General features: G+C 42.0%; 1 protein-coding gene and 1 long non-coding RNA gene across 9 annotated transcripts in view; one reads left to right on the plus strand and one right to left on the minus strand.

Annotated features, from left to right (window-relative positions):
* TAF4B (TATA-box binding protein associated factor 4b) overlaps nt 1-27,053 on the plus strand; it is a 99,633-nt gene that overhangs the window by 35,748 nt on the left and 36,832 nt on the right. Inside the window, exons 6-12 of the mRNA XM_053249470.1 lie at nt 1,364-1,453; nt 3,262-3,948; nt 5,067-5,202; nt 7,235-7,340; nt 18,130-18,299; nt 22,808-22,938; nt 25,510-25,635. Coding sequence (XP_053105445.1) covers nt 1,364-1,453; nt 3,262-3,948; nt 5,067-5,202; nt 7,235-7,340; nt 18,130-18,299; nt 22,808-22,938; nt 25,510-25,635 — 1,446 coding nt within the window. The remainder of the gene's footprint in view (nt 1-1,363; nt 1,454-3,261; nt 3,949-5,066; nt 5,203-7,234; nt 7,341-18,129; nt 18,300-22,807; nt 22,939-25,509; nt 25,636-27,053) is intronic.
* Nucleotides 4,420-27,053, minus strand: part of LOC128324663 (uncharacterized) — a 34,342-nt gene continuing 11,708 nt past the window's right edge. For 3 of the 8 annotated variants that reach the window (XR_008307011.1, XR_008307018.1, XR_008307015.1), the window contains 7 exons: nt 22,800-22,931; nt 21,184-21,373; nt 18,161-18,287; nt 17,050-17,185; nt 12,475-12,619; nt 7,036-7,294; nt 4,420-5,133 (listed from right to left, as the gene is read on the minus strand). This is a non-coding gene — a long non-coding RNA (uncharacterized LOC128324663). Of the gene's footprint in view, nt 5,134-6,190; nt 6,334-7,035; nt 7,295-12,474; nt 12,620-17,049; nt 17,191-18,160; nt 18,288-20,859; nt 21,133-21,183; nt 21,374-22,799; nt 22,932-27,053 lie in introns of those variants that run through there. The other 5 variants (XR_008307013.1, XR_008307019.1, XR_008307016.1 and 2 more) reach the window with 5 other exon arrangements.

Below are 27,053 nucleotides of genomic sequence, written 5' to 3' on the forward strand. Positions count from 1 at the left end.
ACATTTCTGTTGACACTGCCAGAAGGGAACCAATCAAGTGAGGCCTCGCGTACCTCATGTACAGGTCCTCTTTAATGCTATAGCCCTGGCAGGTCCTTTCAAAATTGGATAGAAAATGGTCTGGATCCTCACCTTCCTTGAACTCAGGGAATCTGAGTCTTTCCCTGGAGTGGTTGAGGTAGCAGAGTTGGCTGAGGCAACTGGTTCTGTTTTGCCCTTTATTTATCCAGGTCTTTTCAGCCTCATGGGCGAGCTCCATCTTTTTGAGCTCAGAGATTTACATTTGAATAAGTGAAGATAAAGGGAAGTACTATACTGCAAGCTGTCAAGGGGAAGTGGCTGTGTTGGAGGGAAGATTGGTTGAAGGGAACTGGGATTGTTGAAAGTGTCCCTCCCGCTTCAAATCGGTTTTTCTACAATGGGTTTGTTTTGGTGATTGCCAGCCCATTGCATAGCTGCCTCTCACCTGCGTGCTGTTGCTGTTCTGTATGGTCATGGTCATACTACATTAAAGTAGTTTGTCAACTGTGATTTGGATATATCACCCCCACGTAGCCATATGGGGTAGCAATGGTGCACCAGGTGGGTGGGGAGGATCTGTAGCATGCAATGGACTGGTATTTGTCCAAACTGGCCAGATGTCTCAAATAAGCATGTTCCATGAATTAGAAGCCAGTATATGTAGTCTATATATGTCAACTAACTTTTGAAGATTGTAAAAATAAAGGGAAGCCTCTTAAACTCTGTTCATTAAGCTCAGGCTATCATCTGTGCTGAAAGTCTGACTCTTGGTATAATCCTGATTAATTATAAAGTCACATTGTGAATATTCCCAATTTTATCTGAAGGGAGCAATATAGGCAGGGTGAATTCTGCTTCTAGTAGTCTTTGCTACAAACACAGAAATAGTAAAAACAATGGGAAGGTATTGCTTTTTTCTTAGTAGCTGCTTTTGGATGCAAGATGTAATCTTTTTATACTAAACTAGTGGAAAGGTGGCTCCATTATTGTAGAGTGTGATGGCAAATCTGTTAAAAGAAACCTGTCTCAAGGCATGTAGGCTTCAAGTGTAGATTGTAATCCTTGTTTTTCAAGGCTTCTAGGAACAATGTGCTTTTCCTCATTAGCAACCACTGATGGCATGTACCTGTGCATACTAACTTGAACAGAATACTATTAATATTTGGCATTTAACATGCTACTTAATTTACAATATATTTGAGTAAAATATGCAGCATATAAAGTTAAGCATTAATACTAGAATGTCAGTGAACTACTGGGTTGTAGGCACATCTGGAGGATTGTAGGCACGTCTGGAGGAGCTACATGTTTCATTTGTGCTACAATTTCTTTTTCTACCTAGGAAGCTAAAATTGAACCAGAAGAATTTACCAAAAAGCTGTACATTGAGTTAAAGTCTTCTCCACAACCATATCTTGTCCCTTTTCTCAAGGTATGTCATAAAAGAAAAATATGTGCCATAAAGAATGGCACATTGAATTAAGAATCTAAAATGTTGATTGTTCGTGACTCAAGAGATCAGCTTAAGACATCAGGACAACTTAGTGGAAAAGCAAAGTAACATGAGCCATGTGGTGATTGTGTGGGAAACTGAATCATAAAGCCCCACTGCTAAAGTTCTCTACTTGCAAAGTTGTAATATAACTGCATCACACAACTGCAGCCTCTTCACTTCTTGTGCGTTATGTTTCTATGAACTTGGATGCAGGATTTTTGGGAATCCTATATCCCCCACCTAAATCCCTGTTCATTCAGTGGCCCAAAGGTCCTTGCTGCTTAACCAGGTTCAGCAAGCACTCTAGGACTACACCCCTTGCCTACTTTCTGTATATCTGCATTAAGTTATGCAAAACATCTGATTCAATTCAGCTTCATTGGGAGGTTTCCACTGGCTGATATTTGCCAAGTTAGCAAGTTTAGGACTGCTTTCAATATTAAGGTTTTTTGCATGCATTAGACAACAATATAGACATCAACTTCTGGCAGAAGCTTAGAGAAAAATGAAGAGAAATGCTAATGAAATCCCCCTAAGTGCTATATTCTTTTATATGAATGGAGGCTACTTTACTGCACTCTAAAACTATGTGATTTGGATACATGGGGCTACAGAAATTAGGGTTGTGCACGAATCAAAATCTGCAATCTGATTCAAGGTCAAATCAAATTTTAGGACCCCTCAAACTGATTCGTCAAAAGCAGCCAACTGCCTTTGAATTGATTCAAGTGATTTGCATGCCATGTTGAGGTCCATTTTACTGGGTAAATGGGCCTCAAAATAGCACTCCCACCCCCTCCGGGAGAGCTGGTCTACTAATTGGCATCGATGGGTAGATCTGTCCTCCGTGGCAGCCTGACGTGTTAAGTCTGGAGCAGAGGGCTGGTATACCTGTCAATTGCAACTGGTAGACCAGCTCTCTCCAGAAAGAAGCACCATTTTGTGGCCTGTTTTTCTGGGGAAATGGGCCTCAAAATGGCGTTAGAATTACCCAAATTGATTTGGGTTGAATAAGGGTTGATTCTCCTTGACCCCAAATCAGGCCCTCTATTTTGAAGGTGATTCAGTTTGTGGTCAAATTTGCAAGTCATCCCCAATTCAATCCAAATTGATTCAACAGGGAATCACATTTCACCCCCTAACAAATATCTCATGGAGCTATGTTACCAGTATTGGTTACAAAATTTCTCACATGGGAAGCCATTTTGCTACTAAACCTAGAAGAGAGAAACAGTTATACTAGAGATCTTGTGGAACTTTGGAGAACTTTGAGCCATGATTAGACTTGGTGAAGACTATATAGAAATTGGCTCTGCTAAATACAAGGTCATAATCCTGTGCACTCTTACATACTCAGCTTGCAGAGGAAATGTACAAATATCTGTCTTTAGGAGATCAGAACTGCTTCACTTATGTGCTTAAGACAGGAATGAAATACTGGAAAAGTACTGGCAATGCACTTTGTAACATGCAAATGCTCAGACTTGTGAGATTTGTATTCAGACCACCTCAATGGAGGCTAACTAGTGTTTGTCAAACTTGTGCTAAAATGCAGATTAGCTTCCTTACATTCAAGTGTGACCAGTTTCACTGTTCATCAGCAGGTCTGCTAGAAGTCATCTTACCTTTTTGGCAGTGGCACTGACAACTTTGAACAGTGTTCTCTCATAAAAATATGTATAGTAGTAAGGTCTGGATTGTGGAAGTAAAATGCAGAGCTGTAACGACTTTTTCTTCTTTCCTAGAAAAGTATGATTGCCTTACGACAGTTAATGCCCAACACACAGAACTTTATACAACAGTGTCTGCAACAGTCTGCAGTGCAAACAGCTCCTCCAGCATGCATTACTGCAAAAACTTCTTCAGTAGTAGCTACCAGCACTCCTGTGACTACAGCCTCCCTTCAAACTCCTAGAACTCCACTGGGGATACCCTCCTCTCTGATTTCGGGTCCAACCCCCTGTACAGCATTGGTGACAAGAGGATCTGGCTCCCTTCAGTTTGTTCAGCCTGCCCATGCCTTGTCAGCAGGAACCCTTTCTCTTCACAGTCCAAATCCTATTCCCTCTACTCAACTGACGACGGCAACAACTATAAACACTGTTAAGGCTGTGCATCCAACCTCTTCCATGCCAATGGTGACCACTTCCTTTCAAGTTGCTAAACCAGTTCTTGTCCCAGCAGTGTCATCAGAAGCGCACTCTGCTCTCAGTTCTGTGAAATCAGCCGTGTCTGCCGTGGCAACAACTTCTTCTCTCCAAGCTGTAAAGCCGGTCTTGACTGCTGCTGCAGCACCTACCAAGGCAGTAACCACATCCCTTCAGTCTGTAATGCCAGTGACTGGAACTCCAATCACTATCCGAGTTGCCCATCCCAAGTCCATCCTTCCCCAGTCAGTTCGAACCTCACAGGGGGTGAAAGTAAAGCAGCTGGTAAGGGAATTTTATGTAGGATCTGATATGCAAAGCTTTTGGCATCCATTGTTTTTATTGACATTAGTCAATTGAAGTGCTAACTTTAAGCAGTACAACTCAGCCAGCAATTCAAAGTCTGTGTAGGCAGGGCAGTGTGTACTCTTTCCCCCTTCCAATATATTAGCATATCTTATTTATCATATTTATATACTGCCTGATATATTATACATCTATATATAATAAAGTGCCACTGTATCTATGATCTCTATTAACTTCACAGATCTTCTAAGACGTACTTTTAAAAAGTCTATATGCAAGTTGGAAAGAAGCAGTTAAGGGGTTCATGAGCTTTAGACAGTCGCTGATGTAGTGAGAAAGGGGCTTAGTACTAAATCTTAACTACTGAGTTGGTCTTTCCTTTTGAGCGGGAATTAAAAATTTCTTGCCTGTTCTGTTTGCTGAACTGAAAAACTTCATGACAAACTCAGCTTCACCACAGTAGTATTTTATTGGTAATCGTTGGTATAACAGCAGGAGAAAAGTTAGATTTAAACTTTATCTTGTGAACTGTAAATAATCTTATTACTAAATACACACAGAGTGGAGATCTACAGTGTAACTGTGAAACAAGGCAAAACTGCTTCCAATACTTGTTTTTTTGAATCTTGTCAGTAGTTCCCTGTGATTTCACTTTGATTTAATCTGACACTAGGAGGACAAACTGTATAGTGCACAAATATTACAATATGTCCTGCCTTTCTACAGAAACTGTACTGTGTCTCATTATAAAACAAAACAAAACCACAAATACACCAACAATAAATTTGTTAAAAAATAGCAATTTAAAAACACCATTAAAAGGCAATGTTTATCTAAAGCACAGTAGAGTAAAATGTTTGCTGCTGCTTGACGTTGCCAAGGTGTTGGTCAGATTTTGAAGCTGTTTGGACATGTTAATTTTAGCTACAAACTTGAATTGAAAGACTTCTTGTCCACAGTTCAAGTATTTGAATGTATGAAAATGTGGTTTATCTTAAAGATAGGCACGGGTGCTTTGCAGTTGTGATTGCTTATGTTGCTTCACTCTGTTTTTTTAATGTTTACCTTTAGTTTGTTCTGATGTAACTTTTTTCCAGATAGTCCAGCAGCCATCTGGAAGCATCTTGAAAAAAGTAACCACCCCTCAACCGTCTTCAGCACTCCCTGTTGTGAACAAATTGGCAGGAAAAACACCATTCAGTGCTTTGATCCGGGCTAACCAACTTCCTGCAGGTACAGCTGTATTCTCTGGCTTACTTTAGGAATCAGTCCAGACCATAATTTACCCAAATGATTAAAACTCAAACCCTGGGAATTCCTGAAGCGCTAGGCAAGCCATAGTTTTGAGCTGTTCTTCTGCTGTCACTTTTCATCTGCTCAGCTCTCCCTTTGAAGGTCAAGCAAAGGTGAAACCTACAGTTTCTCAGTTGAGACATTGCACCAAACCATAGTTGGCAGTGCTTCAAACCATGGTTTCTTGTAAGCTCAAGGCTTGGCAATTCAGACATCTTACTAATGCACAAAGTTAAGCTTCTTTAATCATAGTTAGGCATGTCTGAATAGAGCCCCTTTAAAAATAAAGAAATCTAAAGTCTTAAGTAATTGGTATAATGGTGACACAATACACATGATGGATCTGCTTCAAAACTTCTCTCCAGACCTTTTTTTATTGCTTAAGTTAAAAAATAAAAAGGGAACTGCAACAAAGAACAGACGTTTCGACGTATATACATCAGTTTCAGTGTTCTATGTCCCACTGTTTAAAATCCACCCTCTTATAATATGTAACAGGGAGAGGAGGGGAAGAATGATGCCTCATAGCTATGCCTGTTTATTGCTGACACTGAGGAAAAAAACATGGGAGAGGAAGGGTGTGAAACAAAAATGTTAGTTGCACCCTTTAATGGCCTATGTACTTTAAGATTTCCTTCATTTCTTCTTTGCCGTTGACCTCAGGCCATAGTTTATCCAAATAAAATGCTTCCCTTACCTTTTAAGTGTACCCTGTTCAGATTCTAAAATGCTTACTTTAAGAGGCATTGTTATTCCATTATGTCTTTCATATGTATCAACCATGATTTTCCCCTGTTTATGTATTTAGAATTTGCTAGGTCTTTGTATCTGGTGATCAGATGTCTTCCTGTTTCCCCTATGTAATTCTCACCACATTCTCCACAAGTGATTTTATAGACAACCCCTTTCTACTTGCAATTACCTTGCCCATTTTCACAGACTGGGCAGGCTTTAGTTTCTCACTTTTTGTCATACAATCTGGATTTTACTAGCTGTTGCTTCAAGGTTTTAGTGGTTGAGCACACTACATTAGACTTGATCCCATATTTCCTTAAGCCTTTCTGGCATTGCCTAATAAAAAATATTAGAAATAAATATTAGAAATAATAAACAAAGGGAATCTTTAACACAGGTAAGCCTACCTCATATTTGGAACCCCCTGTTCTGCTTAAGGGGAATTTATATCCATTTATCTCTACTAGATTCCTAGCTTTTTCTATATCCTGTCCCTTATATTCCTGAGATGAAACTTCAGCTGCTCTTTTAACTATATTTTTCACCGTGTATACTTTAGTTGGTACAGTGGTACAGCTTAAGACGGGGCTGCACAACTTCAGCCTAACTATTGTTGGACTACAACTCCCATCATTTTCAGCCAGTGGCATATAGTCAGGGGTGATAAGGCAAAAGCTGGAGGACTGAAATTTTACAGCCTTGGCTTAAGAGCCCTTGGCCCAGAAGGATACTTAAATAGAACTAGGGGCAGCGGTTGGTGTTGCATGCCGCATGGCACACGGACAACTGCATTGCCCATGGCACTTGCTTTTAGTAGACCCAGTAGGTGGGAGGTGAACTGAATTTTCCCAATGGCAGATGACTGAGTATTGGCACAATGCAGTATCCATGCAACACATGAGCAACCTTCAAAGAGGATATTTGGACCTCATGCAACCCACTGATTATCTGTGCTTTAAAAAACAGCTGGGATAGCCTCCTTTCTGTTGAGCAGTGTTACCCACAGAGCTTGCTTATATCACAGGCACTAAACCTTACCCAGTAAAAAGGCAAAGTTGTCCTTGTCCTAGTAAAAGAGCCATCCAGACAATGCAACTGAAGAGTGGATTGGTAACTTTGACACACACATGCCGCTTTCATTTAAAAATGGGACACATGCTCACAGATTTTTCTTCAGAGTATGTATTGAATGTCATCTTAGATTTTGCTCATTGCTGTGGGATTGTTCATCTTTTAGGTTCTATTGTGAAACAAATTACCCTGCCAGGAAACAAAATTATGTCGCTTCAAGCATCTCCTGTGCAGAGAAGTAAAATAAGAGAGAATGGAACATCATCCTTCAGGTAAAAACAAACAGTCAGAAGTTTGTATCGCTATAGGGAAGTCTGGTTTTTTTTAAGAGCAGACAACATGGAGATGCAAGTTGTGCTTGAACACATATTTAAGCCTTCTGATGGGTGTTCTCACTTCCTTGGTTGCAGTGTTCAATTGCTAATGAAGGGGAAAGCCTAAGAAATTTGCCTTGACAGCTGTTTGAGATACTAACACCATGCACTTGATTGGGTTCTATTCTCCTGGAGTCCAGACTTCTTGCTGAGCTAGCTGATAGCTCTAGTTCTTCTATATTGTGGAGTCTTTGATCTGTCTGGAACTGACTTATTGAAACGGACACAATGCAGAATGTCAATAGCCCTCTTTAGATGTTAATTGCCCTCACAGCACTCATACTTACAGCTGCAAAAGCAGGGAGGAAGTCCCACCCAGGAGTTCACATGCCCTGTTATGGATCTGTGTGTGTACAGAGGGGATTGATGTAACTGGTGGCTAGCGCTTCCATGAGCGGCAACCTTGGACGATCGGGTTGCTGCTCACAGAAGTGCTGGCCATCACAGGTATGGCATCTCCCCACTTCACACAAACAATTTTTATGAGCTCCCAGCAGGAGGGGATGAAAGACAGGAATAAGTGACAGCTCCTGCTTGAGACTTTCTCCCCACTTTTGCAGCTGTAAGCGTGAGTGTTATGAAGATAACATCCGAAGAGGGCGAATATATCTGTGACTTAGGAGGAAAGAGAATTGATGCTCACGTATGAATACTAAAGATACAATCTCATTTTTCCCCTTTGTTCATATTTTTCCCTTTAGAAATCTTTAACTAGATTTGGAAATTTTACTTCCTAAGACAGCATGAATAAAATGACTTGAACAAACAGTTAAGCAAAGGTTATTGGAAAGGATGATGAGTTATATTCATGGATTCCAGCTGAAATTAGATGGCTGTAGTGGTTTGCACTGGGAAGCTGGTCATCTTTAGCTGGGAAGTTATCTCCTAGCTTTGGACACTAATTGGGTGGAAAACCCTTCCTTGTTTCTCTTGCATCAAAACTGGCATTGGAGGAGGAGTTGGCATATTAATGTAGCTTGGGGAATGGATGAGAAAGACAGGTGGTTATCTGAATGGTGTAATCCAGGATGCACAGCTTTGGCCCTCCAGCTGTTTTTGGACTACAGCTCCCTCAAATCTCAGTCACAGTAGCCAATAGTCGGGTATGATGGGAGTTGTAGTCCAGTGTCTGCAGGAGGGCTCAAGCTGTTGTGCAGCCCTAGTGTAATCTAATAGCCTGCTTCTAGAGTAGCTGCAGAATGGTCCATTTTGCTGTGCTGGGCTCCAGCCTGTCCCTTGAACTAGTGCCATGCTAGCTGCTGGTGGGATTGTGCCAGCTTTTGTCAAAAAACCATGTAATGCAAGAGTTACTCTTGATGCAGGGAGAGAGGTGGCAGAAAGAGTGGCATCTTGTACAACATCCTAAGGTAAGAGCAAGCCTGCTCCCTTAGTGTGCCAGGACAAGAGTGTACCAGCAAAACACTGTAGGAAGCGCCTCGATGCTCTGGAATGCGGAAAAGTGAGGGCGTTGCAGTGTAAGAAGCTTCTCCTGCCTCTTCTGTTAAAGTGGCTGTATGAGCTCTTCTTGTCCTCCAAGGACTAACGTAATGCCAAGTGCTCTGGAAAAAGCTTACCGTAAGAATAGAGGTGGTAATGCTGCTTGTTCATAATAAGTCCTGAATATGTCATCTCTGTCCTCGGGCTCTCATTCAGTGCTTGGACTACAGGGGACTAGAGCCCCCCTTTAGCATCCGTCTTAGAAGGCTGTGGGACAGCCTAGTTTGTCTAAAATTGGGGGCAGTCAGGGAATAAAGTTTGTGGGTTTCGTTAAGGGTTTTCCCTACCTTCCCCCCATCAGTTAATTCAAGCGCTGCTCTAATTGGGGATGTTTTCCCATTTACATGAAACTTGGGGAACTTCTGCTCCTTTGAGGGGGGACTCTTCTGTATTGTGCTTCACTTTTTTGCAGCAGTATTTTACACACACAAGACTAATCTAAAACTTTTCATCCTAACATACATAGGAAGCTGCCAAGTCAGACCATTGGTCCATCTAGCTTAGTATTGTCTGCACTAACTGGCAGATTTCAGGTAGGAGTCTCTCTCAGCCCTGCCTCAGATGCCAAGGAATGAACCTGGAACCTTCTGCATGCAAGCAAATATATGCTCTTTCACTGAGCTATGGCTCCATCTCCTAAGGAAAATATCTTTCTACGGCTCACATGTCATCTCCTATCCAAATGCAAGCCAAGGGGGCAATCCATGCTCACTATCACAGGGCCAGTACCGCAGTCACACAACACAGGAGGAAAGCTCTAGGCTGAGGATATCCATGTATCCATACTTGTGTTGCTTCTGCATCCCAGGAACTGAGAGCATTGAGCATGCAAGTGTGTCCTCAATTTAAGCATTGCTTTTAATATTGTAGCCAGTCCCCTCGGTGGTGCATGCACAGAAAATTACACCACCAACAAATGTGTGAACAAGCTTGTAAGCAGATATGTATCTGGATAATGCAATTCAGCTTTGCTATGTATTGCAGTGCTGTTGAATGTTTCTCTCAGTTCTGTGCAGATGCTTTATTTTACTTTTTACATGTATGGATAGGAGTAGTTCTGAAATGAGAACCCAGAACCAATTAAAATGCTGTTGAGTCTAATGGCCTGGCAAGTCGCATGTCTGAGGCCTTGTGGAGCTGCTGCCAGTACTAGGCTAGATGGACCAGTTTGATATTGTGTTTGTATGAAAAGACAAAGTACTTGGATCAACCCATAGCTTCTTAGTGTCCAATAGTGCTCTGTGTCTAATCCTGCATTAAATTAAACTACTCCATTTAGATTGTGATTAACAGCTTCTTGCTCACATTTTGCAGGCTATACGTAGTTCTAGATATTGAAGACTCTGCTTATTCTAGAACAATGGAGTACTTAAAATAGAATTAAATGTATGGCCTTTGTTTAAACAGCAGAGGGTGCTAAAGAACTGCTTTATCTTGCTCAAGTGAGTACTAGTATGTTGGTTTGAGACTTTGTTCACATTGAGAAATGTGAAATTGTAGAACCAGAAGGGTTTTGCAGTTGGTCTCAATGCTTAAGTCCGTATCCTTCATACTAGAGGATCTAGATAATTTGCATCATACACTTGTACTGAAGTAGAAAGGAGAAGCTTCTGTAGTAGAAGGAATTGGTAAATGACCCCATGACTAAGTTAGTAGTTCATAAACATTTGAAAAGGAAAGACTAGTGGGCTGCTTCTTAAATATGCTGTCTTACTAGATCCTTTGTAAAAAGCCCTATAAATATGCCTTCTGTCTGGCATATTCTAACCACCAAAAATCCTAAATGACTTATTCTGGTGTCTATCAGCTGATACTCTTGACTGCTATTCCACTGAAATTTTGAACAAATAGGTTTAAGATTGATTTTACCAAAATTCTGTTATTCCGAAATACTTGTAATACCTGTAAAACTGCCAAACCCATTGGTACATGCTGTGAAATCATTTCTTGTGGTATCCACATCAAATGCAGTGATGTGAACTAGGGTGTCCCCTGCTTACTTGCCAAGTTCTCCTAAATACTAGGGTAATCTGATTCCCTTAGTATTTAAGGGCATAGTGCAGTCTACCTTTGCAGCTTTCTTCGGTGCCATGAACCTCTCAGTAGCAGCTAACGTTGGTGCTTTGTTAACTTTGTTTTGTTCTTTTAAATGAAAGAATCTAGGACTGCTTTTGATAAGAGCTGCTCCTCTTACAGCCTTCCATGCCTATGTTGTGCATAGTTCAATGTTGTACTTTAGTTATTCCACTAGTATTCAGGCATTTAACCTCTGAGAGCTGCTCAAACATAGTGAAGATGGCAGTAATGGATTGTAGCTGTTCCAAACAGCAGACATTTAATAGGCCACTGCCACCCAATTGAGTGTTCTAAACTTGAAGGGGCTATTGTAGGTCTAGGATTTTTACAGTATGGCCATAATCCCTGTTGCAGCCAGCAAACCAGATGGTCGGAAGTTTTCTCAGCTGCTGCATGAGGACATCTCATGTGGTTTATCCTCCCCATGTGCTCCAGAGGGCAGGGCTTCAGTTAATTGTTGAGCTTTTATAAGCCCTGGGGAGGATAAGCCCCACACAGTTCTGTTAGTCCTGCATAGCTCCAGAGATTGTTTCCTTGCCTTAGCTGTCTCTCCTCTCTGTTCTTGTTGTGTTCATAGTTTTTCCTCTTTTTTCTCATTTATCTTGCTACTACTCTGTGCCCTTACCTTTCTCTAAAAACAGAAAACAATAAAACCCACCCAGTTTTCTCTTCCACTTCCTCTCCTTCCCATTTATATTCCTCCTGCTGTTAATGGAGCAGGCCAGACAAATTCAGCACATTCTCATGCTGAAGGGGAAGCAAGGAGCACAAAGGAAGGCAGGCTGGTCTCTCCACCAACCAATGCTGATGATGCTTCCAGCAGTAGGCATACTGATGACAACATTTTATTCATTTTATGTTTTATATTTATATTTATACATGGTCCTCACCAGTGTTGGGGGAAGGAGGGAGCAGGCCCAACCCCATGGAAGACCCTTCAGGTTCCACAGCTCCCGGGATGTGGCAACCTGAGAAGTGCATCCATCCTAAGTTGCCCCTAACACTACAAACAATGGAGGCAGCCAATGCACAGCCCACACTCCAGTCTGGCTATGTGGAGGCTGTACTGGGTCTAGCAGTCTCTACTACACGGCTGCCCAAAAGACCATTTCACACTACTCCTCCAGCTGGACCACTGCTTGTTTCTACAGGATCAGGCAAAAGGCGGGACTGACACAGCAATGGGCAGGCGTGCTCCTAGCAGGTAGATTCCCAGCCTGGAGCAACCACAAGCGCCTCCACCCGAAAAGGGACAGGGGCAGCCACCCACCCTTCCATCCCTTGCCCCATGGAAAGAGATGCTGGCCAAACCAATTCAGTCGGATACATCGGGGCCTGAGAAGTCCAGAGAGCCACCAACTACGGAAAGACCATTCACACTAGAAGTGGTGAGACCAGGGCCTTCACACACTCCCCCTACCCCCGTTCTTCCTGCTCATCTACAAACCCGAACACTTACCATACCAGTGGAGGTTCCAACTGCCTGGCAAGAATGGTTCCAAGGCATGCTTGATAAATCTCCGCCACAAAGCAGGTGCTCTAAATCCTTCCAGAAACAGGCAAAGGAGAGGGGGAGTCATCTTCCTTGTCTAATTCTTCCAGCCCTCATAAAAAGATGAGAAAGATATAAGCATAAAAAGTCTCAAAAAGAAGAATGTCCAGCAAGCACAGTAAAAGTAAGAGGGTTTGGAGGTCCTCATCTAACTCATTGGCTATTTTTGTATACGGTTTTCCAGATCTCCACCCAGGGGTGCCTGATGTAGAGCTGCTTAACCCACCGTCCACTGAAACAGTGGAAAGCCCTGTGGAGCTACCAGACAATCCAGACCTAGACCTGGAATCTAGAAAAGAGGATGAATGGTCCGATGACTAAACTGAACACTATTCACAATCACATGGACTCTTCATTCCAAATGACTTCATACATTTCTTCCACAAAGCCATTAACATACTGGGGTAGCAACAAAGGCCCCGCTCCATCCAGGGTGGCTCTATTTTTCCCCAGTGGCAATGTCCCAGAATTTGCTGTTCCATTTCTCAGACTGCTTCTCTGATATGGTGAAGCAGGAGTGGCAGATGCCTGCAGCCCATAGGCCTTCTCAGCTTGTTAATAAATTTTAGTCTCTCAAACAGCGTCTGCCATGTTCCAGGTTCCAATTATGGATGCTCCTGTGGCAGGCCTGATGTCAGGTGCCATCCCAACAATCCTTCACTCGGTAACCCAAGGCCAGATGGTCCTGGTCATCTGTCTCTCTTCTTCCATGCTTGGAAAATAATCATTTCAGACAACTGGGTTCTCGGCACCATCATGCACGGATACAAAATCGTTACCTCCCCCAACGATTGCTTCCTTCCAACTCTGGAAGTCACACTCTCCTATCAAACACATCAACTTTCTCCAAACTATTCACCATCTGTAAGCCTTATCCGCCATAGAACTTGTTTCCAGTCACCAAAGGGCAAGGGTTTTTACTCATTTTGTTTACTGTGCCACAAAAAGACAGCTCATTAAGAGCCAAATTGGAATTCTTGAACAAATTTGTCAAATGCAAGAAATTCCCCATGAAAACACTCCACTCCATCACAGTAGTCCTCCAACATTCTGCACAGGGAAAATGGACAAAAGTGGAAAGACGCCACAACATCAACTGGCTGGAGCTCAAAGCCGTTCGGCTCACCCTGCAAAATTCCGTCAATACTACTACACAGACACATACTGGTTAGAACAGACAATGTTACAGTCAAGGCCCATGTAAACAAGCAGGGGACACCAGGTCAAAATATTACGTCAAGAGGCAACATTCGAAGCCCATCTAACCTCAGTTATAGCCCACCATGTCAGCACAGGCAGACTGGCTCAGCAGGAAAGAGGTCTGTCTGGCAGAGTGTAGCCTCCACAACCATGCCTTCCAGCTTTTCACTCAGGTCCTGGGCTGTCCACTGGTCCACCTGTTTGCTTTTCCAGACAACAAGAACTTCCATGGCTGTTCTCCTGGTTCCCCTGCAAGGGTATGGAAACGGAGGATGCCCTGTCATCGCCATGGCCCAAGGAACTCCTATACATGTTCCCTTCAGTACCAGTCCTCAGCTGTCTGCTTCGATGGATTTGGCTTCTCAAGGCACAGGTGATTCTCGTGGTGCCCTCATGGGCCCTGGTGCCAGTGGTTTGCAGAAATTTTACATCTTGCAACAGTAGGCCCCTGATTTCTCCCTGTGTCTTCGGATCTTCTTCTTCAAGGCCCCATTGGACACCATGATCCAGCATGGTTCAGGTTTGCTGCATGGTGGTGACTAAGCGCAACATCCTGAAAAAAACATGGGTATGCTGAGCAGGTCCTTGATACTATCCTGGAGTCCAGATGAGTCTCTTATCAACAGAATCCATTCGTCCAAGTGAAGAGGCTTTCTATGCTGGGGCAGACAACACAACCTATCAGGAAGATTGTGGACTGCTGGAACTGCTCCTCTTCCTTCAGGATGGTCTAGACAGGGTGCTTAGAGCCAATACACTGAAGAGACAGGCTCCAGCCCTGGCCACATTGCTTTCCTCGTCTACCACACAAAGTCTTCACTCACACCCACACCTTTGGTTGTTCCTCCTGGACACGATGCCTTCTGACAGTTCAGATTTCTTTCTTGGAATCTTCATTAAGTACTGAGGGTTTTACATGCTGCTCCACTTGAGCCCATTGGGTCTATACTTCTTCGTATTCTTTTAAGGTGGCATTACTGGCCGGAATCACTTCTGCTGGGAGGTCAGAAGGGATCCCCTGCTACCATCACCAGATGGATTAAAGCTTGTATAGCCCTTGCCTGCGAGTTTCAGAACTTGCCAACACTGCTAAAACTCATGGAACACTCCACAAGGTTGGCAGTGTCGCCAGACATGTTTTCCACAAATGCATCTCTTGCTGAGATTTGCAGAACAACCACAAGGGCATCACCTTCCACATTCAGAAGACTCTGTAAGCTTGATCTTTATCAGTCCTCTCAGGAGGCCTTAGGCATATGTGTACTTCAACATGTTCTTCTGCCCCAGTAGACGCTGATGCCCCCACCTGGATCTGTGGCAAGTCCCACATGAGATGTCTTCATCCAGCAGTAGAGGAAAGAGCACTGGTCACTTACCATGATGGTTGCATCTTGACCCACCCGTTGAGGTGTCTACATCTACTAGTGTATTTCCTGTCTTTCTTTTTAAACCCGTTTCTGCTGGATCTTAGACTTGGCCAATCAGAACTAGGTGGGGCTTATCCTTCCCAGGCTTATAAATTTATTTTATCATATCATATTTTAATACTGTGTGATATGTACATCTCTAGGTGGTGTACAAAATTTTAAAAAATTAAGTCATAAATTAAACTACATGACAACAAAAATAATAGAATACAATCATTATTAAAACAGATTTTAAAATTATTAAAATTCTAATTAAAAGCTTGCGAAAACAGTAGCATCTTCAGGTTCTTCCTGAAAATGAAAGGAGATGCTCTAATTTCAGCTTATTCCAGAGCCCTGGAGCAGCCATAGATAAAGCCTGGTCCTCGGTCACCACCAAACAAGCCAGTGGCAACTGTAACTGGACCTCTCCATAAGATCTTAACAGGCAGCAGTGATTATGACAAAGGAGGCGCTCTCTCAAATAGCCTGGACCCAAGACATTAAGGGCTTTATAGGTAATAACCAGCACTTTGTATTTCACCCAGAAACATATTGGCAGCCAGTGTCGTTCTTTTAAAACCAGAGTTATGTGGTCCCTTCGTGTTGTCCCAGAGACCAGTCTGGCTGCCGCACTCTGTACTAATCGTAGTTTCCCAACTACATACAAAGGTAGAGTGCATTACAGAAGTCAAGTCTGGAAGTTACCAGCATATGTACCACTGTTTTTAAGGTCATTCACCTTTAGAAATGGACATAGCTGATGTATCGGCCGAAGCTGATAAAAAGCGCTCCTGGCCACCGCCTCAGCCTGAGAAACCAGGGAGAGCTTTGGGTCTAGGAGCACTCCCTAGCTACATACCTGATCTTTCAGGGGGAGTGTAACCCCATCCAGAACAGGCGCATCTAAACCATCTCTCCAGTCCCAGCCCCCCACAATCAGTACCTCCATCTTATTTGGATTCAATTTCAGTTTGTTATCCCTCATCCAGCCCATTACTATCTCTGGACAGGCATTTAGGGAAGATATGCCATTTCCTGATGAGGTCAGCATAGAGAAGTAGATCCGGGTGTCATCAGCATATTGATAACAACCAGCACCAAACCTCCTGATAATCTCTCCCAACGGTTTCATGTAGATGTTAAAAAGCATTGGAGACAGTATGGAGCTCTCACTTAGCAGAGCAGTCTCTAAGCGACACCATCTGGAATCTGCCAAAGAGGTAGGAGTGGAACCACTGTAAAACTGTGCCACCCAATCCCACTTCCCTCAGGTAGTCCAGAAGGATACCATGGTCAATGTTATTGAAAACCACAGAGAGATCCAAAAGGATCAGCAGAGTCACACTCCCTCTGTCGATAGCCAGCCAATGTAGTCTCAACCCTATAGGTTTGTCAGTTAACTGAGTTATAAAGGCTCATCAGTTAACTATGTCCTGCCCTTTGGAGCACATGGGGAGGATAACCCACATGAGCTGTCCTCAAATCCAGCAACAAAAAGAGCCTTCACGGTAAGTGACCAATGTTCTTTTTTTATTGTGATTTTGGGTAGTAGCACATAGGGTTATATATTCTACTCATTGCCCAAATTCATTGGGCAACTTAATTGGTTTCCTTGAAACCTTACAAACTGCCTCGAATGTAGAAATGAGAGAAGCCAAGAAACAGAACTAGTGGGAAGCTTCCTAACTTAGTCCCATTTCAAATTGATGGGACTTGAGGTGGTAATGACTGACCTGCCCCATTGATTTATTGTGTGATTAGTCTGGATGTTTCCCAGTGTTTAAAGAATGTAGAAGGGTGTTTTGGTAGCCAGTATACCAGAATTATAGTAACTTGTCTAAATCTTCCATATCTCTTATATGTACTATCTTACCTTTACAAAGTGCTTGTAGCCTGCTCACTCTTCAAATCAGTTCAAATCACAAATTGGCTCAGTCAGCATCATACCTCTTCACTGGGCTCCTCCAAGCTGTATTTAAATACTGTCATAGTGTGTTGCCTTCACTAGTCTATACTGGCAGAAATGGAGAAAGGCCAATTAGGAGGACCCAACCACACAGATGTGGTACATGTATTACAATGTAGCCACTACTTTAAGTCTATTTTTAGTCTCCTTAAGGAAAGCTAGCTTATGAGATTGTGTGTGTGTGTGTGTGTGTGTGTGTGTGTGTGTGTGTGTGTGTGTGTGTCCTTATCACAATGCCTGGACAAATTTGAACCATATTGGGTACAGTTGTAGGGACACTTCAAAGGCACAGCTTGTGATGTCATCCACTCCAATTCAAGATGGTGGATGTATGAACATTTGAGGTGCAAGTGGGCTAATTTTTGAAGATGGTAGTTATCAGTTAAGATTATAGTGAAAGGAAAATAGGCAGATTAGGTCTTACCATAACATTTTGTTTCTCATAAGGCTAGCTTAAGAACACACACTGTGTACAAATGTGTGTAACTGTAACCTACCAGTCTCCGCCCCATTTTTCATGGAAAAACTACTTTAGACTTGATTGGAGAAAGAAGCAGCAGGGGGAGAGGGAGCTTGTAGGATTAGATGACCCATTTCCTGCTTCAAATTACCACCTTCCAGCAGCTCTACCCTCCAAGTTTTAAAATGCTCATTTCCCAAGTTATGCACCCATCTTTCTCCTCCCAAAGCAGTTTCTCCATTTTTCTTAAAAAGTATGGCATACAGTTGGCCCTCAAGGCAGTGATCATTTACAACTGTACTTGTTAGGCTTGAGACAACTTAAAAGTGTATATTTTAGAAACCTTAACTTGTTTCTACAATTGACATAGAGGGAACAGTACCAGTGCTGCTAGATTCTAATTTCTGCTGAGTTAAAGCTGCAAAACTGGATTGCTTCTAGAGTCGTATCAATAAATCCTATATTTAGTAAAACAGTCTTGTTTGCCTTATGACCCAGCACAAAATAATAGACACTTTTGCTTGTAGGGATGAAGACGACATCAATGATGTGACTTACATGGCTGGGGTGAATCTGAGCGAAGAGAATGCATGCATTTTAGCAACCAATTCTGAAACAGTTGGCACACTTATTCAGTCTTGTCCAGAGGAACCTCTCCTTTCTTCAGATGCCTTACAGAAGACGACTTTAGAAATAGGTGAGAGAGATCAAAGTTGTAAGGACAGCTATATACAAGCACATTGCAGAAGCCTTAACTTTGCCATATCTTTTTGTCCTGAATATCCTGTCAGTGCTGTACTGAGCAACAGAATTTGTTTGATGTAAAGCAGCCCAGCTTGGAGATGTAGTCTCACATTATGACATACAGTGCGACACCAGTGCTGAAGCAGGATCATGTATCTCATATGCTGTGGTATTAATGTTAACTCCAGGAGGTTATGAATTTAAATGGTTGCTGGCCAAGGTTTCCCTTCAGTCCATGGTACTTCTTGGGACTGAAGTCCTAAATGAGCTGCACTGTTGATTCCTAACACTGGCAGTAGAAACTTTTAATTCTCATACAACAGCTTTTTAGAGCTGGTTCAGATGTAACTCAGAACTATAAAGTTTGGTCCAGGAGTGCCCCCTCCCCTACTTTCATTAGTGTCTACTTAAGATTTAGGTTCCAATAAATAAGTCGATTGTGTGTTATCCAAACCAACCAATCTCTCTCAGAAAAAAATAAACTGAAAATAAGTTTGAAATAAACTGTGATCTGTAACTCCCTTCATACCTTAGATACAATAAATAAGGTTTGCAGTGAGTTACACATCAGTTTTTCAGGTAAGTAGGTTCAAATAGACAGATCAGGCGGTCTGGATGCACAAATTCCAGAAGATAGCTGTGTCATGACTTCTCTTGGAGACACCTGCATACCTGGAATTGACCACTGATTGCAGGACCATGCTGTACAGAGAGGAGGCCTTTCAGTATCTGTTCACATTGAAGGCTAGCTTGTATAAGGTGATAACATCAGACCCATGGTGCAAACATGCTTTCATCGACATCACTGGGATGTTTTGATGTGACCTTGGCATGTCCTTTAATTGCATGTGAGGGGTGATCATCCAGACTTCCCCGCTACATGCACTACAAAATCCTGTTTAAATTTGGACAATCACCCCTCACACACAACTGAAGGACATGCCACCACAGTGTAAGGACTGTTCTGAACCAGCCCTCACTTGGCAACCTTCCTTTGGCCTGTGCTGGAAAGGGTCTGGGCATCATTAGAGGTGGTGTGTAATAGTGCTATGGATAGACAAGTGAAGGAACATAGGAAGCTGCCATATACTGAGATGGCCCATAGGTCCATCTAGCTCAGTATTGTCTTCACAGACTGGCAGTGGCTTCTTCAGGGTTGCAGGCAGGAATCTCTCTCAGCCCTATCTTGGCAATGCCAGGGAGGGAACTTTCTGCTCTTCCCAGAGCAGCTCCATCCTCTAAGGGGAATATTTATTTTTATTTATTTAGCATATTTTTATACAGCCCAAAATGTACATCTCTGGGCAGTTTACAACAAACAACAGAACAGCTAAAACATCAATTAAAACAGAGAAATAACAGAGAAATTAAAACATTGTTTAAAACAAATGACAACAAAAAGCATTACATTACAATTAAAAACCTTAAAACAATATTTTAAAACAATGTTAAAACTATTAAAATGGTACTTAATTAAAAACCTGGGTGAACAAATGTCTTTAAAGATTTTTTTAAAATAGTCAGAGATGGGGAGGCTCTTATTTTAGCAGGGAGCACGTTCCAAAGTGTTGGGGTACCAGCTGAGAAGGCCCGTCCCTGAGTAGCCAGAAAACAAGCTGGTGGCAACTGCAGATGGACCTCTTCTGATTATCTCAATAGGCGGTGGGGTTCATAATGAAGAAGACATTCTCTTAAATACCCAGGGCACAAGCCATTTAGGGCTTTATAGGTTATAACCAACACCTTGTATTTAGCCCGGAAACTTATCGGCAGCCAGTTTAGTTGTTTCAATACAGGAGTAATATGGTCTCTCTGAGATAACCCTGAGACCAACCTGGCTGCCGCATTCTGAACTAGCTGTATTTTCTGGACTACATACAAAGGCAGCCCCACATAGAGCGCACTACAGTAATCCAGTCTGGAGGTTACCAGCATATGTACCACTGTTCTGAGGTCATTTATCTCAAGAAACAGACGCAGCTGGTGATCAGCTGAAGCTGATAGAAGGCACTTCTGGCCACCATCTCAACCTGGGACACCAGGGAGAGGCTCGAATCCAGAAGCACCTTCAGACTGCGCCCCTGTTCCTTCAGGGGAAGTGTGACCCTATCCAGAACAGTCACATCAAACTCATCTCCCGAGTTTCAACCCCGCACAATAAGTATCTCCATCTTATCTGGATTCAGTCTGTTTCTTACAGTGCTCACATATCAATTCTCCATGTGCAACCAGGGTGGACCCTGCTTAGCTAAGGGGACAAGTCATGCTTGTTACCACAACACCAGCTCTCCTCTCTCTGAGAGGAGCTGAGTTCTCAGGTGGTTTCATTTGTACATTTGGCCATCAAGTTAGTATGCTTTTTAGCTGTGTGGTGTACGCTTCCAACTTCTGTTCTAGTATAGCAACTGATTCCCTCCTTCATGTACTATCATGCAAAGATAGTGCTTGTGGATTCCTGCATTGCAGAGTGCATAGCCTTTGTGGTCTGCTAGGATGTCCAAATCAAAATGTACCTGTCTTTGTTCATTTCTGTACATTTCCTTGAGCAGGGCGTTTGTTTTTTTGCAAACCCTAGATGTCTCAAGGGTTCTTTAGTGAGGAGAACTTTGTTTTCCTGTTCCTCAGTGGTGCTGCCTGCTCTGCACTGGCCATCTGCAACCTCAGCACCTCTTCCCCACCAGCAGGTCATGTAGGCACCTCTCTCAAAGGAACATTTGGAGACAGTGCCAGCACACTCGTTCATCTCAACAGCTGACTGTGAACCAAAGGGCTCTCCTATAAAACATCTTAAAGCAGAGGTTAATATTAAAGAAATGCCACTGCATTTTACCACTTACTTGGGCTATGCTATAGAGAGAGGTAGATCCTCCCTGACTATGCTGCTTGGCTGGGGATTGACAGGCCGGTTGTTCATAACTTGGTGATTGCAACTGAAGCCACCAAGGCCAAAGACAACCACAGCTGTTTAACCATGTATGGCTGACTTCTATGTCCTGGTAGAGGTCGTTCTATTCTCCATACGATGATCTGGGAATTGTGAGAGGGGGACGAGTGAAACTAATTTGAAACTGTCTCAGTGCACTAAACAATAGCTAGGAATTTGCATACAAAATGGAAGGAGATGAAGCATTAAAAATATGGACTACCTCAACTTGATTTTTCTTGTGAGTAGACCTGTGGACGGACATTGACTAAAACTAGTATGGCTACCAGGAGCCAAATCAATTTGCTTTGGAGGCCGGATTTCAAGGGCTGCTCATTGGCCATCTTTGCTCTAAACAAAATCCAATTTTTATCTTGTTCACACAATCTTAGCATCTTAATTTGGTCAGACATTTCTAAGCTACCAGAATGAAACGATCTTAGATCAGTTTAGTCCTGCTTGAAGCTAGTACTTATTTGCACAGAAAATATTCCACCAATTATACCTTGGTCAACTTTTAAAATGTTAAATATTGGCTGGCTTGCTGATATTTAAAATAGCATATGGGAGCCATATACATCTATTTTGAGGTCTGTTTGTTCTTGACATAAAACAAGATACTTCTGCACAGCAATATACTTTGAGTTGTTTAGTCATTGCATCTCTGAGGGAGATTGTAGATGCAAGAAACTGCCTTTGGTATGTGTGTGTCATTTGATTTTTATAGCACTAAATTGCCAGAGCACTTGCTCTACCTTACTAAGTCTGTACTGATGGGGGTCACGATTAGTATGTCTGCAACTTGAGGGCATTGCAGAGGTGATGCTTAGCCTTAAAGTAGGATTCATGCAGCTTCACTTGCAGCAATCTACCTCAGTGTTACTATGAAAACATTGGAGAAACTGAGGTGGTGCAGAAAGGGCAAAACAGAGCTTATGTGGATAAGTTATGGAAGAAACAAGAGAAGAGTGCTTTTGGACCCTAATTGAGTTGGCTGTCTTCCAAGTTATTACCTTGGGTGTGTGGGTCAAGCTGCCAGATGCTGTTGGTTGGGCTGAGTGTGAAAAAGGGCCTAGGCCAAGATGCCTGGAGTATGTTGCAAAAACATCTCTGTTCATTAACATGTCAGGAGTTAACAAGCACAGTGTCAAACAGAGCAAAATGTAATTCTGTATTTTTTTTAATTACTGAAATTAACAGAATATGGCACTAATTTCTACAGTTACTATTTCTCCCCTTTCTGAACCACAAGGCTTCATTTCTGTATTCTTATTAACTTTGTCCTATAAATGACCTTGCAAGGAGAGTGATTCTAGAGGCTAAGTGAAACAATGTCTATTTTCTGAAGCTGTAGGCTAAGTTTTATTAATGTAATGTCTAAGATCTTTGAAGTTGTGGCTTTACCAGGAAAATCACAATCTCCAAACCTTTATTCATAATGGGTATGACTTCCAGGGGGAACAGAATACCTGCTGTGCTAATTATTTCAATTATCAGCAAGTACTAAAACATGTAATGGATTTTCTCTACCTCCACAGGTAAAAGGCATGACATTACGGAAGTTAATTCGGATGTTCTGAACTTGATCTCCCATGCTACGCAGGAACGATTACGAGGGCTTCTGGAGAAACTCACTATAATTGCTCAGCATCGTATGATGACCTATAAGGTAAAGAAAATCATCATTAAACTTCTTGGTCTCTTAACAATATGGTTCTACTCAATGACTCCTTTAATTTTTTTTAAAGTAATCTCTTTACCATGTCACATGGGGAACATGCATCTTAATTTTCTCCCTCGAGAATGCTTGCTTCTAATCCTATTGAATCTTGGTTGTTATATGTTGTACTAAAGCCTAGTTAATGGTAGGAATAAAACATACTCATGGAGATGTTGATAAGAACCTAAAGCTGCTGTACACTATATTTGGCATATATTTTATCTTTTCAGAAGTGCAATATTCCCATAGTAAATGGCTAGTTTCTAGGTGGTAGTCTTGCGACAGCAATGTAAACCCTGATGCCACAATTTCCCAATGAAAGAAAATATATCCATTTTGCCGTGTGGGATCTCAACATGACCCTTGATTATCAGAGTCTGAACATTTAACTAGATTTTTCATTTTGTGTAGCCACAAATTGTTCTTTCTGCGCTAAACACCCTCCTTATTTGAATATTGTCCCAGGCAATTTTTCTTGCCTATAGCTTCTGCAAAACACTTTGTTCTTACAGAACATATCTAGAATAGAATGGAGATGACTTTTATGCTTCAGTTAGAATAATCTTCTAGAAAAGGTAAAAATGTTTAAACTGACACAGAAAATCAGACCACCAAAATTTTAAAATTAGACAAACCTCTACAAATTTCCAAACAGTCATGGTTTTTCAAACTTCATGTTTAGGATTGGAAATGAACATAGGGAATTACTCTTTTGAAATGTGGATATAACCCTAAATTTTCCAAAAATGTTGCTTACTTTCCAGTCCCATTGTTCTTCCACAGGATGACAAGTGGTTAGAATTTACTGCCAAAGGAGGCAAGGAAAATTACAGTTATACGACGAAGACAAACATTTATATACCACTTTTCAACAAAAGTTCCCAAAGCGGTTTACACTGAAACAAACAAATAAAATGGCTCCCTGTCCCCAAAGGGTTCGCAATCTAAAAAGAAACCTAAGACAGACACTAGCAACGGCCATTGAAGGGATCCTGTGCTTGGGATGCATACATGATTGTATGCCAGTCATGTACATACAGAGTCATACTGACAGCATGAGAATAACATGGCCACCTACAAGCATAAGTGTTTAGTGATGAGTAATTAGTGAAGAGTTGTTTTCAGAAGTTAATAAGCATCTCTTAATATGTTGGATACCAGAATGGTGTGCAATTAAGCTAGATTTGTTCAGTGTTTTCAAGAAAAGTGTTGCTAATGCAATAATCTAAATCAACATACTTTTGAAATGTTCATTATTTGTGCTTACAAATAATGTGACTTCTATGGTTATTCCTGTAATGCTTCTCTAAAACGTGTACTTTTTTTCATTTTCCCTGCTCTTCTGTAGGTGGTGGTAGATGCCGTTTTTGTATTACTGTAGCAACCCACTAGAACAGTTCCTCCTAAAAGGCTTTAGTTTCTGTGTCATTTAACTGGTGATTTATCTTTATTAATGTTAAATCATAGCTGCACTACTCAAATGAATTCATTGCAATTTTATGTAGCAATCCAAGTAAAACAGCAAGACATTTAACTTAGAGTGTGCCTACTTTAAAATCTACTGCCAGACCCCCCCCGCCCCCCATGACTATATACTTGCAAATATTTGCAAGGTATGTGGTGTGCAAAGGTGCTCAAGTGAAAGAGGAGCCACCTGTGTAAGCACAGAAGTTAAGAAATTCTGTTGAGCAAAATACTGAATCCATCCAGCATACTTGAGCAAACTGCAGAATTCCTTTAACGAATTATACTAAGCAAATGTTGGGCAAAGCAAAGGCAACAAAAGCAAATGTTGGGCAAAGCAAAAGGCCTGAAAGGCTTTTAAGTGCCCTGTGAAATACTCTTCTCCACTTTCCTAATCGTTGGTTTTTCCAGTCCCTTTTGTAGATTAGATTATAGAATAGGGAATGTCAGTCTTGCATCCTGCCCTGGTTTTTTGTCTCCTCAGGCATCTGTTTGGCCACCATTCAATGTTGCATCTATCCTCAGGCTAGCAGATTGAAACTGGACACAAGCTTAAATGCATCCATCTTTAAGTGGCAGGACTAACAAATATGCTGGGATGTTTCTGTGCGAGCTGAATTAATAGCAAAATAGATGGCCAACAGTGCTCAAAAAGAATTTGACTTTGTTCTGGCCCCCTTAGCTACTGTATTTAGAAGGCTACCAGCAAAGGCATAATGTGCCTAAATTGGGGGGAAATTGTGGCAAGAGGGAGGCTAGTGGATTTCATTAAGGACTCGCCTACTTTTCCTCTCATAGTTCAAGCACTGAATAGCAAATGGAAAATCTGGAGCCCTGATCTCAAGGCAACATTATCTTCTCACAGATTATCTCTCATTTGGTGTGCAAATATGTATGGAAGCCATTTCAAATTGACATTCTTTTGAAAAATTCAGTGGTGATATAAAATCAGTTTTAAACCACGGTAGGCATTTGGGCAGGGGTATGCTTTTGAGTTACTTTTGATCAATTATTGGCAAGATTACAACCTTTTCCCCCCTAACCTATCCTCTTTAGGAGAGCGACAAGTACATAATGTCTAGTGATACTCGGGCTCAGCTTAGGTTTCTTGAGAAACTGGATCATATGGAGAAGCAGAGGAAAGATGAAGAAGAACGAGAAATGTTGCTTCGAGCAGTCAAGGTAGGAGAATTCAGAGTAGTATGGCATTTACAAAAGACCTGGCAACTAAAGATTCCTTGACCTTGCTGCTGAATAGGTATAAAAACTGCACAGACAGCTCTCTGATGAACTGGTATAGTTGCTAGACATCTTGAGATTTTGGAGCTCAGTGCAAGAAAACCTCAGAAGCTCCTCCAGCTCTGGGATCCATGCAGGGGGTATGCTCAGTAGCTGGATTGGTTATCAGGAAGAAGGCAGTCCAGGACAGTCTTATTTACTGCACACAGTTCCAGGATCGCATGGGAAGGAACTGCTCCCCATCCTTATTTTTCTTTGCTGGATTCAAATATCAGTTGGGTCTTGGAAATATGTTTTAGCTCTGACAAAAGTATTGTTGGGGGGGGGGGAGAAATGATCTAAATTTGCCCACTTCCCACTTCATATGGGCCGTGAGGATAGTGCGTAGCATTTGTGAAGGTAAGAGAAGTTCATGCTTGTCTAAGTTTCCTGTGGCAGATATATTATTTTATTCTTATTTCCAAAAGACTGATGGCAAACATCTCTGAACTATATCACTTCTGCAGCTGGGTACTCAACTTATTGAATACTTTTTCATATTAAATAATTCTTTATACCTAAGAAGTAGGAATGCTGTTGTCTGGGAGAGTATTGGAGGTGGAGTTCAACAGCTGGGGGCCCCAAGTTGTACAGCCCTGCTAGGCATACTTGGTTACCATATCTTTGCTTTCCCATCTACTTTCAAACTCTTCCTTTTTTGTCTTCAAAACCAAGGCTTACTTTGCCCCATGTATTCAACCTGGGGTGGTTGGAGGGAGCAGGGGCATTTTCCCTTGCCTAAATTAAGAGTACTTGAAGCTGACCCTGCTTAGCAGATCCCAAACTTTCCCAGCTACATGGAATAGTTGCACCTCCTAGTGGCAGGTGCCATTGAACATGTGTGACTAAGTTCCTTTTACGTTGAATAGCATGGGAATAAGACAATCATTAAATGCAACAAAATTCCAGAAATTAAACCAAAAGTGCACCTGGGGAGCATGCTTGTATTCTTGAGAACATCTCCATATAACTCTTGTTCAATAGGGAACATCAAAGGAACATATACTTGTGCTTCCTTACCTCGCCCCCCCATAGGATTTTTCTAGACTTTTGACAACTGGTTTCCATATCAAATGTCATTCATAGGACCAATCATCTCTCTTCTGATTTGTTCATTTTCTTGAAAGCAGTAAAGTGTGCCGTCAAGTTGATTTCGACTCCTGGCACGCACTAAGCCCTGTGGTTTTCTTTTGGTAGAATACAGGAGAGGTTTACCATTGCCTCCACCCGCACAGTCTGAGATGATGCTGTTCAGCATCTTCGTATATTGCTGCTGCCCGATATAGTACCAGTAGGGATTCGAACCGGCAACCTTCTGCTTG

This window comes from Hemicordylus capensis, chromosome 4 (assembly GCF_027244095.1).
Source record: "Hemicordylus capensis ecotype Gifberg chromosome 4, rHemCap1.1.pri, whole genome shotgun sequence".
NCBI lineage: Eukaryota > Metazoa > Chordata > Lepidosauria > Squamata > Cordylidae > Hemicordylus > Hemicordylus capensis.